This window comes from Zootoca vivipara, chromosome 2 (assembly GCF_963506605.1).
Source record: "Zootoca vivipara chromosome 2, rZooViv1.1, whole genome shotgun sequence".
Taxonomy (NCBI): Eukaryota; Metazoa; Chordata; class Lepidosauria; order Squamata; family Lacertidae; genus Zootoca; species Zootoca vivipara.
The window spans coordinates 75,648,211-75,661,696 of record NC_083277.1 but is presented as its reverse complement, the minus strand read 5'-3'; the positions used below and the strand labels follow the sequence as shown (position 1 = coordinate 75,661,696).

The window sequence follows — 13,486 nt, the reverse complement described above, 5'->3', positions numbered from 1 at the left end:
TGCAGCCAGTAGTCTAGAAATTCCTAACTGAAGTAAACTGGCATTTTATGCCAATTATCCATTAACTCAACCAGCTTTTTAATATGGGTTGGCTACCACTGGCCACAATGCAGTGTGTATTCATTCTAAGGAAGAGTGTGTAGATCTCCCTAAATCTGTCAACGTATAAATCTGTTTTGCTCCTCCTATCTTTTGATGTTCAGTAGAAATTGTCTGCAATTACTTTTAGAAATAGTGCGTCTAATTTCAGATTTATAGCCTGTTCTGTGGTTATATTAAAGTGCAAGTTGCCGTTCAGTCCATCCCTTCTTTGCTGTGGATTTTTCCCCTCTTTCCATAGAAGTAATGGACGCTTCTAATCCTGTGTAATGAAAATCTGCATTTTAAAAAATGCATAATGAATTTTTAAAAATCACACAACGGAGACCAGAATGACATATATATTTATTTTGTTTTAATTGATGGGAAACCTACCTGTCATGAGTTTGACATGAATTTATGCTATCAAATTGACAGTGGCGCAGATTTTTTTTTAAGACATAGGGATTGGAATATGCATTGAAAAGCCAGAGAAAATGGCATCACGCAGTAGCAGCAGCACTGCAACCAAAGCAAATTAAGTCAGAGGAACTGCTCATTGTTTTGCTGTTGTTGTTTTTTTTGGGGGGGGGGGACAGAAATTCAGAAAGAAGGAAATTGAGAAGCATCCTCAATTCATACAGCACTCAGAGTCACCAAACATGTACTCATTTGTATATTAGTAGGATGTGTCATTAATCTTATTTAATTCTAATTCTAATTCTAATTCAAGGAGATCAGTTGCAAGAACTGGTTGCCTTTCACCGCCTGGCGACAGTGTACTATTTTCTGCAAATGTATGAAATGGCTGAGGACTGCTACCTGAGGACACTCTCTCTGCGCTCACCATTGTTGCAAGGTGCTCAGGAAGCTATGTATTATTCCAAGGTTTACTGTCGCCTGGGAGATTTGACCCTGCACAAACTAAAGGTGAGTGACAGTAGTCTGTGACACATCCTGTGATGAATCTCACCAAACATGTGGCAAGGCCACATGCTAAGTTTCATCTGACCTTGTGCTTAAATGAAGTCTTCCACTAGCTCATTAAAAATCTAAGAGCCTGCAGTCATCAGTTGCCATGAATTGTTCCAGAAAATGCCACCCATTTGTGGCGCTGTACGTGCTCTGCTGTGCTGGCTTCTGCCTTGCTGCAGTTCCAGAGCCTGTTCAATCTTCCCTGGACCTCCAAATCCCCTGACTTCAGTCTTGAACCTTAATTTTGCTTTTCAATAGCCCTTCTACTTCCCTTTGACACTAATTTTTCTCTCTGGCAATCTAGACCATCCCACCTCATTCTCTGTGGCTAGGTATGAAACAGAGTTGTTGTTCTAGAATCTAGATTCAGGTAGGTAGCCGTGTTGGTCTGACGCAGTTGAAATACATATAAAAATGAAAATAATTGTCCAGTAGCACCTTAGAGACCAACTAAGTTTGTTCTTGGTATAGAGCTTTTGTATGCATGCACACTTCTTCAGGTACAACAGAGTAGTAGTAGTTGTTGTTGTTAAAATCTGAAGATCACAGGGTGATTCACAACATAAAAACAAAAAATGAGAACACAAAATTCATAATAAAACAAAAAACAAACCAATAATCTCCCTCCTACAAACACATTTTAAAAGCCGTAGAATGTTAATCAGCCAAACGCCTGGTTGAAGTGAAACATTTTTGGCTGGCACCTAAAGATATGTAATGAAGGCACCAGGCAGGCCTCCCTGGAGAGAGCATCCCACAAATGGGGAGCCACTGCAGAAAAGGCCCATTCTTACGTTGCCACCCTCTGGACCTTTTGTGGAGGAGGCACATGCATAAGGGCCTCAGATGATGATTGCACGGTCTGGGTCAGTCCATAAGGGGAAAGGCAGTCTTTGAGGTATTGCAGTTCTGAGCCATTTAAGGCTTTATAGGTGAAAACCAGCACTTTGAATTTGGCCCAGAAGCTAACTGGCAGCCAGTGTAGTTGGGCCGGAATCGGTAAAATATACTCGAACCGTCTTGTCCCGGTGAGCAACCAGCCTGCTGAATTCTGCACCAGCTGAAGTTTCTGAACTTATTAGAAGCTGTGCCATGACTGGAAGAGTTCCTCTCTAAAAATGCTGCTTGAGGCACAAATGTAACCATATTTTCAAGGTTCTCTCTGGTTTTTAAAAGATAGTTGGGAGAGGCCCAATTAGCCTTCTCTATTAACCTTCTGCCACCAGATGAAGCCATTGCCCCAACAAAGTGATTTGTTTTTCTGCTGCTGGTGTTTCTTTGGGATGCTTGTTTTAATTTTCAGTGTTGCTTTTTCTCTGCTCTTGCTTTTATTTAGGGTTTTTCATTACAGTTTTATTTATTGCATTGCTGTGCTTTTATACTGAATTAAATATTCAATATATTATTGTTAGATGCCTTTTGGCACCTAGTGAGGATGGTGGAGGGTAAATAATAAATGATACATTAAATAGATGTGTGGAGGCAGAAATTAATTAATAATTATTGTGATCTGTGTTGGTCGATTAGAGCAACGTCAGTATTCCTCTGGTGACTGACTAACTGTGCAACTTGATTAAAGAGATCCGTGGAGTATCCATTAGGCTTTGGTCCCTGCATTGCTACCCACAGTCAATCAAACTGGTTTCTCACCCCTCTAATTTTCTGCTTGCCTTTATCCTCAGGATGAACAAGATGCAGCTAACTACTTCCTCTTGGCCTTGGCTGCTGCCACTGAGCTTGATGACCAGGCTTGGGAATGCAAGATTCAGTCTAAGCTGGCACAAATATATCATGCTTCCCAGTCCGATAAGAGCCCAAGGGGGTGGACCACGTATCGGGCCCGGTGGCTGAGCGAAGGAAGACGTGATGTATGACAAATCACCTTGTGGGACTCAAGAGCTCTCAGACCTCTGAACCAGAAGAAACAAAGCTCGTTTTTCTCACCTCACTGCCAGCGAGCTCTCAAGTGCCTCCTTGACTTTGAAGTGAAGGGGAGAAACACGTTCCGGTGCTTCACTCTCCCTGTGTTTTGAAATTACTGATGAGAAAACCTTCATCTGTCGGGGGATGGATGCGCTTGCTCATAGACCGACCCAAAGTGGATAAAAGCCAGGTCCCTTGTGTTTTTAATAGCCTAATATTTATCAGCAACACATACAAAGAGAAGACTTCCATCTAGACCTCATTTAATCAGATACACACTGAGAAAGTGTTGCTTAAAGTGCAAATTGAAAGCACAAGGTAGGATATAATCAAGAATTAGCTTGTGGGAACATAAGTTGGCCAGGCTTTGAAGTAGCTGGAGATGATCTCTGAAAAGATACAGCATGAGGGTGTTCAACCTGTACCCATTCAACTTCAGTGCCAAAATGCAAGCACACTTTCACATTCCCTGCAAACCTTGAATGAGCCCTGAAAGACAGAAAGTTCACTTACAGGAACTTTTTTGGGGGGGGGGGTTGTTTGTTTTTTAAGGATTGTGTGGTGTTTTAAGTTGTTGGCAATCTGTACTTATGTTTATTTCTGTTTTTCAGCTTTATCTTTATCTTCAAACAGTTTCTCTGTGCCGGTATAAACTACACCGGAACCACAAAGATATTCATAGCAAAAGACATAATGGCAGATAAGCACCTTTAAAGAGAGCATGTGCATGTGATGGGTAATGGAGAAGACGATCAAAAGAGGGTTCAGGACACAAGTAACAAGCTGCCTTTGCAACTGAATTGATAGAGGAATATACTGGCACACTGAACCACGTGATGCCCCTAGCTTGCCATTCCATAGGAACCTGGGACGTGACCCATTACTGAGTCAGACTACTGGTCTATCTAGCTCAGTTTTATTGATACTGTCTGCAGCTCTCCAGGGTTCCCAGGCCAGATTGTTTCCCAGCTGCCCCTGGAGATACCAGGTGTTGAACCTGGAACCTTCTGCATGCAAAGCATGTTCTTTGCCACCCTGACCTACACCCCCTCTCTTCTTCCCGGTTCATTTCTTCCTACTCCAGCACAAAGTCTGTGATGGAGGCACTAAGCTGCAGATTGTTTTGCTAATTTTTCCAAGCCAGAACACAAGGAAGGAGGTGGAGGTGGCACTGCAAGAGAGAAGCGGGTAGCGAGAGGAGCAAGATGGGTGGAGCATTCATTTCATTGATTTGCTTGTCTTCTCAGTTCTTTTTTGAAGCTGGACTCGGAGTGCCATGAATTCTTTCTGAATATTAAGTGTGCCTCCTGGTGAAAGTTCTCAGTAGATCCTGAATTCTACAAATCATCTCAGGCCCGGGCTTGAATCTGGCTTTTTCTATCTGAAGCCTCAGCACTCTCCACATATTACCACCACTACCTCTCTTTCCCAGGCCCACTCAAGTCCTCTTGCCTGATTGGAATCCTTTGAACTGCAACATTGTCTCTTGCTTGCCAAGATGGAGAGGTGAAGTTGGGTGTGTGAGGAAACCCCTGACTTCCGTACAGTCCAGACCTACAAAAGCCACATCCATTTCCCTGAATCCTTTGGGGACTTGCTCCACCTGCCACTGGCAAGTGGCCCCAGAAGGTTGCCCATGAGGGAATATGGCCCTTAATATAAAAAAGGGACAGAGCCTGAGGAAGGTTAGTCTTAGAGAGGGACGAGGGCAGGTGCACTGAGCAGCAACTCTTCTCCTCCTCCAACAACAGGGGGATATATTGCTCTGCCTTCTGAGTGAAATAGGGGCTCTGGCTACAGGATTTAATGAAACCAAATCATGGCAGCCTTTGCCCTCAGAGTCAGGCCCTCAGTTCTTTCCTGGGAGAACATAAGAAGAGCCTGTTGGATCAGGCCAATGGCCCATCTAGTCCAGCATCCTGTTCTCACAGTGGCCAGCCAGATGCCTGTGAAAAGCCAGAAAGCAGGACCTAACACAAGAGCACACTCTCCTCCTGTGGTTTCCAGCAACTGGTATTCAGAAGCATTCAGAGATTCTTTCTTGGCAACAGGGAAAGTGTGTCCTTTTTGTGCATGTAGTTCCCAAGTCTCTACTGGACCTGGATCTGAGAGTAGCTGAATCCTGTGTATCCAGAGATATGGAGTAGCATGAATTCCACAGGGAGGGAACGTTTCAATAGCTACACCCAGTAGGCCTCTGCTTCTTTACTGCTGCAATGCTTGCTCTGTTGCCTCCTGGCACTTTTCCCCGCTGGGTGCTCCCATCCCCTTCCATTGAGGCTGAGATGATATACCCCATGTAGGAATGGCATGTTTATTTTTGGCAGGGCATGGAGCATTACCCTGCGCCAGCTTCAAGTGTTTGCAAGCTGTTCTTCACAGTCACCTGAGCTCAAATGAGCTTTTAAGTCTACTTGGAGATGCCACATGTTTACAGCAATCCTGCAGCCACATCACAAATGCATGAAGTTCTGTGCATTCCATGCTCTAAATCAGAAGTCCCAGGGCCTCTGTGCCTACAAATGTCTGATGCCCTGTTGTTTAATGCAGGGCAGCTAGTCTTAACATCATGTTACAATTCTTTTCCTGTATAAAGCCACTTCAGAGAAGGTGGGGAAGAGAATCGTCTTTTCCATGGGATGTTCTGTTTGCACAGTGTGTCTCTGAACTCTTTATCATGTTATGAAAAGCACAGATGAAAGTGAAGAGGTTTTTCCTCTGATAATAATAGAAGCTGGGATCATTTCCATGGAACTGAATATTGGGAGGTTCAGAACAGACGAAAGGAAGTACTTCCTCACATGTTGCAGCGTTATGGAATTCATTGCTATGAGATGCACCGGCCACCAATGCAGTTGGTTTTAAAAGGGAGGGGGTTAGGCAAATTTGGGGATGGCAAGGCTCAGTGACTACTAGCCATGTGGCTGTGTTCTCCGTCCTCTCAATACCAGCTGCTGGGGCGTGCAAGTAGTGAAAGTGCTATTGAACTCAGGTCCTACTTGCAGGCTTCCTACAAGCATCTTTTTGGCTACTGTGAGATGCTGCACCAGATGGCCCTTGGGTCGGATGCAGCCACACTCTTCTTAAGTTCTTACAACGTAAAAAATGTAGCTTCCCACCCCCTGGACCCATTTCAAAGGATCTTGCACTTCTGCTCCACCAGGAGATGCTGAGGGAGCCCCCACATTTGGAGCAGGCAAGCCTCCCTGTGGGGTAGATGCTACTCTCACAAGCCCCAGCTCCATGTAAAAAACAATATTGAATGAATGCAACATTGTGTGTGATTGTTAATCTCTGCTGGTAAATTCCTGAGTTGCTACCATGCCTGCCTGCTTTCTGCCTGAACGTTTGAGTCTCTGCTAAGAAGCATGAGGGATCTGAGGCCTCCCTGTTGGCTATAGCAGTAACTCTGAACTGTGCCAGTCACAGCAAAGGGCTGATGTAGCCATCCAGGACATGCCTCAGAACAAATGTCACAGTGTCTAAATATGAGGGGCAATACCTAAAGTTACAGAGCAACGTGCTGTGCATGTAGAAAGCTCCAAGTTCTGTCCCTTGACATCTTCCATTAAGCAGATGTTGGGTCCTAAGACCTTGGAAAGCTACTGTCTGTTGTCATACTGGATTAGATGGAGTAATGGGTTGGTTGCCTTGTTTTAAGGCAGCTTCATATGTTCATACATGTTTCTGGGTGTTGTAGCGCTGGGCGTTTGCCAGCTTACAATGTACAGTTTTGCTTTTTCTTTGTGCTATATCTCATCTCACCGCTAGAGAGCAATAAGCAATAAAAAATTACTTCCTGGTAATGATTATTTTTCAGTTGTTACTAAAAGCAAGAATCATTTTTTAAAATAAAAAAGGACACCTTAACCATCGGAACCTTTAAGATGCAGCTGTGTATATTTGAATGGACACTGTTAGTCTCTCCCAGATGTGTTTCTGCATACTTTCTAAGTCAGGCATCCCCAAACTTCGGCCCTCCAGATGTTTTGGACTACAATTCCCATCTTCCCCAACCACTGGTCCTGTTAGCTAGGGATCATGGGAGTTGTAGGCCAAAACTTCTGGAGGGCTGCAGTTTGGGGATGCCTGTTCTAAACCCTAAACAGATCACAGATCCCTTCTCCCACTCCTTATTTGTGGAACAAATCAGTTAAGATGACAAAGAACTGGGCTTTGTTGCTTAAGGGAGAACCTTTAGAAATAACCCTGATAGGTTCAGCTTTTGTTGGATAGCATTTCTGATTATTGTAGAGAAACACTGAAATTATGAAATAATACAGTGTGCTCTAAGAAGCCAGAAATTAACCACCTGCTGTAAAAATAATTAGCAATACTTACTATTCTTTGAAAAACACGCTGCTGGTTTAAAATTTTGCATCTGAATTAGTTTCTCTCGAACACACACACACACACACACACACACACACGTAGGGGGGGAGGGAGTCAGGTAGACAGTACTCTCACAGCGCACAGTCTGCCTGCTCCCACCCTTTCTACAGTCTTCTGGAAGTGTGCAATTGTTTAACACCCTGATCATCCTTTAAAGAATTGTGTAAAACGAACCATCTATGTGTAAATCACACAGAGTGTCTGAATAGGTGACTGGACCTTAATTTGGTCCCCCACACTTTTACTTAATAGCTTTTAGTTTCATGTAGGCTCACACTTTCAGACTCCTGATTTACAGTTTCTGAACCTTTGGAACTGGCGGTTTCACTAGAATTCTGCTTCTCTAATTGTTGATGCTGCCAGTACCTGGAACTTGTGACAAGAGTCATCCAATCAAGTGCCTAGTTCTCGCTGCATTTCATAACATCTCTCAAATGTGAATTTCAAACATGCAACCCCACTCTAGGATCCTCTTGAAGCATTTCCTTCAAGCCTTCCAGGGATTTGTAGCTTTCCCAGGAGGCCTTTCTCACTTCCCTTGGTAGTTATAACAGGCACAAAGGAAAAGGAGTTGGAAAAAAAATACTGTATATCTAATCAGCATCGCTAACCAATGCACTCGCTGGGTAGGAAAGGTGAGACACTTTCTTAAGCATGTTTACTCAGAAGCAAGTCCCTTGGAATTAGATGAGACTTGCTTTCTAGCAGGACTGCTTAGGATTGCAGCCCTCCGCGATGTTTAAATACACTCTGGGCGACTGGAAACTGGCGCACCTCCAGCAAAGTAAGTGGATGCACACACCAGCTGAGAATGTGGCCCAAGAATCTTAACCTCATTTGGCCCCTTTAATTTGCAGCAAAGAATTCCGTGCAGCCTGGGAAAAATCAATAACTGCACGAATCTCCACTTGGGAATATCTCACGTGGCATGAGTCTGCTTCCCTTTGCAGATCTGGGCTGCCTTCCTAGTGTGATCTGAGATTTTACCTCCCAGGGGTGGGAATCATAATGTTCAGCAGCTACTGCAATTGCTTGAAAACAGAATGAGTCCTAGATTGGGCAGTCACTAAGAAATTGTGGAATATATGCTTGCTGTTCTATGACTTCTCCACAGCCTTTGGTGAGCATGAGGCTGGTGACTTGGTTTCTCCAGCTGTCAGTTGCAATGCCATTTCCCCTGCCCACAGTTGCCCAGTAGAAAATAAAATTAAAACGCTGTCTTGCATGGAAGAAGAAGCAATCATTACACTATTGCAGTGTTCGGCGGGATTATTGTAATTAGTAATCACTTGCAATGAGAAATGTCCTGATGAAATTGCTGATAATAGCAAGAAGCTGCTGCACAGTTGAGGACTGGAAAATTGGACAGGCTGATTTGATGGACTGGAGGAAAGTAAATGCATGTGAGGTCCAGAAAGCACTTTCATCAACTGCTGGGGGTTCATCAGCTGGAAATGATAAATTAGCATTGTGTAATTGTTGTTTATACCCTGCTTTTACCCTTTTACCCTTCTTTTACAAAGAATACCACTGTGCAATAAAAATAAACAATGAAAACTACACCCCTGCAAATACTAAACTAGCATTCAGATAAGCTATCAATTAAAAGTAGGGCAATCAAAAGCAGCAGTTCATAAAACACTGAAAGTTACAGGAAGAAAGCAACCACGGGGACCACAAATCCATCAATGTGATAAAAGCAAGCAGTGAAAATGAATGTAATTTTATTAAGTATTGGGAGCTTCTAGTATGTTTTATCCACAGGTTGTTTAAATGCTCCAGTTTCTTTAGCAATAAAAAGAGAAACCACGAACAATTTAAAACTTTTTTTTCTTTTTAAATGCAGAAAACTAAATCTCTCTTCATGGTACAAATGTAAATGGAAGAGAAGAAACTGATAATAAATTGCATTCTTGTTAGCTGTTTGATTGCTGTGAATTCACATAATACAATCTTTTTTCCTGGTAGGTAGGAAAAGTAACAGGGTGTGTGTGTTTGTCATGGGGCATGAAAAAAGAAAGTGGGAAGGCAGGAGAGGAATTTTTTGTGTCACCTGGGCAAACAGCCCGGTGAGATATTATGTCACAACAGCTGTTGCTATGGGGGAGGGAATACAGTTATCATCAAAGCAATCCTGAAAGACATCCCATATGTCATTACATTTTTATTCAGTGTTCATTTGTATAATTTTCAAGGGCTCCAGGAATATCAGTTCTGGGAGCTTTGCTTTTTGGGTCATCAATACTGGGTGGAAAGAGTCAGATTTCCAAGCCTGTGAAATCAGCAACTCAAGCTGTGCATATAATCCAAGCCACGTGCCCCTTACTCTGGAGAAGCCACAGAACCAGAATATAATCAGTGACAACTGAATGCCTACAAATGTGCCAGTAGTGGCTAGTGCGAGGTTAAAGCTGTGCTTCATGTCTTCCCCAAAACCCATAAATTTCTTTGCGGCTCAGATAACTATGTTAGATTAGGATCTACTTCCCCAAAAGGATAGACATCAGAGTAAATTCGTTTGATCAATTGGGAAACAGACTGGCAAATTTATTATTTATAGATCTAAAGTGTTTTATCCCACACTTCAGTTGAAAAAGGCGTCCAACGCAGCAAGTCATGAGGCAACTTAAGCATTTTACAAGTAAGCTTCCCTAATTGCTTCTTTACCTATCTGTAGGAAAGCATGGAGCCCACTTTGAAACACAGAATGGTTGGAAAACTTTATTCAACAGCCGAAAAAAGAAAGAAAAGTTTTTGACTATTTATCTGTAAGTAAAATACTGTACTCTTCTGGCCACCTCACGAGAAGAGAAGACTCCCTGGAAAAGACCCTGATGTTGGGAAAGATTGAGGGCACTAGGAGAAGGGGACGACAGAGGACAAGATGGTTGGACAGTGTTCTTGAAGCTACGGACATGAGTTTGACCAAACTGCGGGAGGCAGTGCAAGACAGGAGTGCCTGGCGTGCTAAGGTCCATGGGGTCACGAAGAGTCGGACACGACTAAACGACTAAACAACAACAACAATATACTGTACTGCAGTTCAGAGAGGACATGGACAAATTGGAAAGATTTGGGGAGGGGAAACTACTAGGAAAGAATAGCTAGAATTCAAACTATGGAAGGAACAGGTGAATAAACTCGGAATATTCAGCTCATAAAACAAATTATGGACTCGCTTCAGAAACTAAAGGGATAAGAAGCCGTAGACCTCCATGGGCAGTATCTATTTCATGTAAAGTCTCTTGGCACATAAATATGCAATAGGCAGGAAGTCTTCATAAATCTTTAATTAGCCCTTGACAAATTGACACTTTCAAATATTTAACAGGCTTCTCAGGAAGAAATGGGTGCCTTATGTGCTGAAGAAAAGGGCTATCATGAAAGGAATATAGATAATATAGAGGGCAAGTGTCAGAGAGGTCCTTAAGTGGTAGGACCTTCTGCTCACACAAATGCCTAAGTGCTGCCAATTCTATCTCTCTCTCACCAAACCAGCTTCAGCCCCACAGGCCATATTCAACAATGTTCTAGAGGGGCCCTGACTTTCCAGGCACCCAAATGGAACACCATTCACATACACCTGGATTCAACCCACTGCAAATGTTTGGAAGAATTTCCTCTCCTCATTGCCTTTCAGCAAAGGAACAAGCTCCCCAGTTAGGTTCTGGAATATCCCTTTTTGTTGGTTTTCGAATGATCCCTGTGCAGTATCAGAGAAGTTTGGGGAAGAATACATCCTGTCATGGAGCAGAATTTGGCCTCTATGTCCATCTGGGCTTTCTCGCAATGCTGTGATATTATCGCTGGCCTGACTTCATCCTTCCCTGCTCTCTTATGCTCCATTGAGTTCCCTAGAGAGCCTCCTTGTCACAAAGCAGGAAGCAAGGACCGGAAACTTGGCAACAAAATTCTCCCTTCACAGGAGTGATAGGAAGCATCATAAGTGCCAACAATTCTTGTAAAACTGCTTAATAGCACTGAAGCCTGGGGGTGGGTGAGGACACAGTGCCGGCTGTCAGGAGACAATCCAGAAATGAGATGAAAAACACAAAAATTAGTGTCCAAACACTAGAAACAAAGCAGTGACTTTGGCCCCAAACCAATCTCAAGATAGCTCACTCTATCCGTGTTCAGTGAGAGAATGACGAGCCCACCAGTTGGGCACCAAAGGAGATATGTCTCCCTGCCCACTGACGTCATCACTGACCTTTCTGAGAATAAATGTCTACCTCATTATTTTAAAGGGAAGACCAGTTTCTGGCTGGCTTGAACAAGCTGTGCAGATAGGGAAGCTACGTGGATTCGTATTTCATTGGCCTGAATCCAAAGGTCAGCCGCACAACATATGGAGCATCCAGTTCAGGGGCTTAATATTGTGCACGAGTTGTTCTGGTATCACAAATGGGTTATAGAGCCATAGAAGTGTAGAGTTGGAAGGGACCCCAAGGGTCATCTAGCCCAACCCCCTGCCATGTAGGTATCACAGCTAAAGAATCCCTGACAGATGATCATCCAATCATCATTTGGTGACTAACATCATGCAGATGGTTTGTTAAGAAAAACCCGGAGCAAGCAAAGCATAGGTATTCCATGGTAAGTGCCCAGTGTGAATGTTTTACTGCAGGATGACAATTTTGTACGAAAATGTGCACTACACAAAATATTTAATGGCATTAAGACGCAGAGCCTGCTGCTGGGGAACAGTTAATATATTGATTGCAGTAGTTCCCTCTTAAGTGCCACTGACTGTGCTTTGGTGCCAAACTTGCAAGGGCCAAGAGGTTGGAACGTCAACAAGCCTAGAAAGGAGAATGGGACAAGCTGCCATCCCTTGATATCCCATTTCCCTGTCATCTGTGTTATGCAAGGGCCTCAGAAATAATTAGCAACTCATTATAAACATTTCCTGTGGCGCAGACTAGACGTCCGACTCACAGAACGCTTCTTGCAGGCATTGAATGTATCCCCTCAGCCAAGCCATCATTTTATTATTGTGACGGAGGGAAGCAAGGTCCACCCTTACCTTTCCCTTCAAGCCAGGTTGAGAGGCCTTGGCTCACATGAAAACAAATAAAGCATTAAAATCAGAGAACAAAGGCAAAGCCCAGTGCCAAAAATTACTGTAAACAGCATCTTTCCTTTCCCTCCCTCCAGCTACTGAGCATGTTGAGCAATTCTCTTGCTATCCCAGAGAGGTCCACTGCTATCTCAGGGCCTGCTCTTGTGACTGCACTTGGATTGCTTTATCTTCAGGTTTGGGGAGCATCCAATGGTTTTCCTTCAGTTGATAACTAGATAAATACTTTCAGCTCAGGGATATAGCCAATGAGGTACCCTCCAAACAATGCGGACTACAACTCCCATCAGCCTCAGTTAGCATGGTCAATGATCAGGGATGATGAGAGCTGTACCCCACAAACTCTGGAAGGCACTGTGTAAGTTACCTGGCTTTAGCTCATCAAAGAGAGTTTCACTGTGTCTGCCTTAGAACATTTCCCCATGGCACTAGGGTCAGCAATGGCAAACGATCACTAGAGAATGAGCCAACATTTCTGAGGACACCAGAAGAGGCTTATCTTGCAACCTGCCTATCCAGTTAGTTTTCATGGGATGAGCAGGATCCACAGCTGCCTTTCACAGTTCTTCAAAAGCAAGGGTTGGATTCACAAGAAAAGCTTTGGGCTTGCTACAGACATAAGGAGGAGCCCTCCTGAAGGTCTGATCAGCAGAGAGATGCTGGGTGCTTGCCATTCTCTGAATGAGACACACATCACCCATGCTCCCTCCTGGTAGGCCAAATCTGAGAAACTCTTCTCTTCAAGGTTCTGTCTACAGACTCTTAAGAGCATGTTCATCTTGATATTCAGATTTAACAAGACAGCATTTGTCATACTCATAAAGCAGTAATTTAAAAAAATTGATTCGCAGTAACTTATGGAACATATCTGTTTCCAAGCCGTCAATCACCAACTCACCTTTAATTATGATTTTTATTTTCTGCTGCTGTATCAGGTTTCTTGAATAGTCAACGAGAACCACAGAGAATATATTGAGTACAGATTATTTGATTAACAAATAACATGCCTTTCGGTGCTAGTCTGAATATATTAGAACA

The 13,486-nt window shown here is 43.4% G+C and overlaps 1 protein-coding gene across 7 annotated transcripts in view; it reads left to right on the top strand.

Annotated features, from left to right (window-relative positions):
* Positions 1–6,782, top strand: part of SH3TC2 (SH3 domain and tetratricopeptide repeats 2) — a 45,338-nt gene extending 38,556 nt beyond the window's left edge. For 6 of the 7 annotated variants that reach the window (XM_035105268.2, XM_035105271.2, XM_035105266.2 and 3 more), the window contains 2 exons: positions 812–1,008; positions 2,736–6,782. In XM_035105268.2, the coding sequence (XP_034961159.1) occupies positions 812–1,008; positions 2,736–2,927 (389 nt within the window). In that variant the 3' untranslated portion in view covers positions 2,928–6,782. The remainder of the gene's footprint in view (positions 1–811; positions 1,009–2,735) is intronic. The other variant, XR_004691956.2, reaches the window with a different exon arrangement.
* The last annotated feature ends 6,704 nt before the right edge of the window (positions 6,783–13,486 follow it).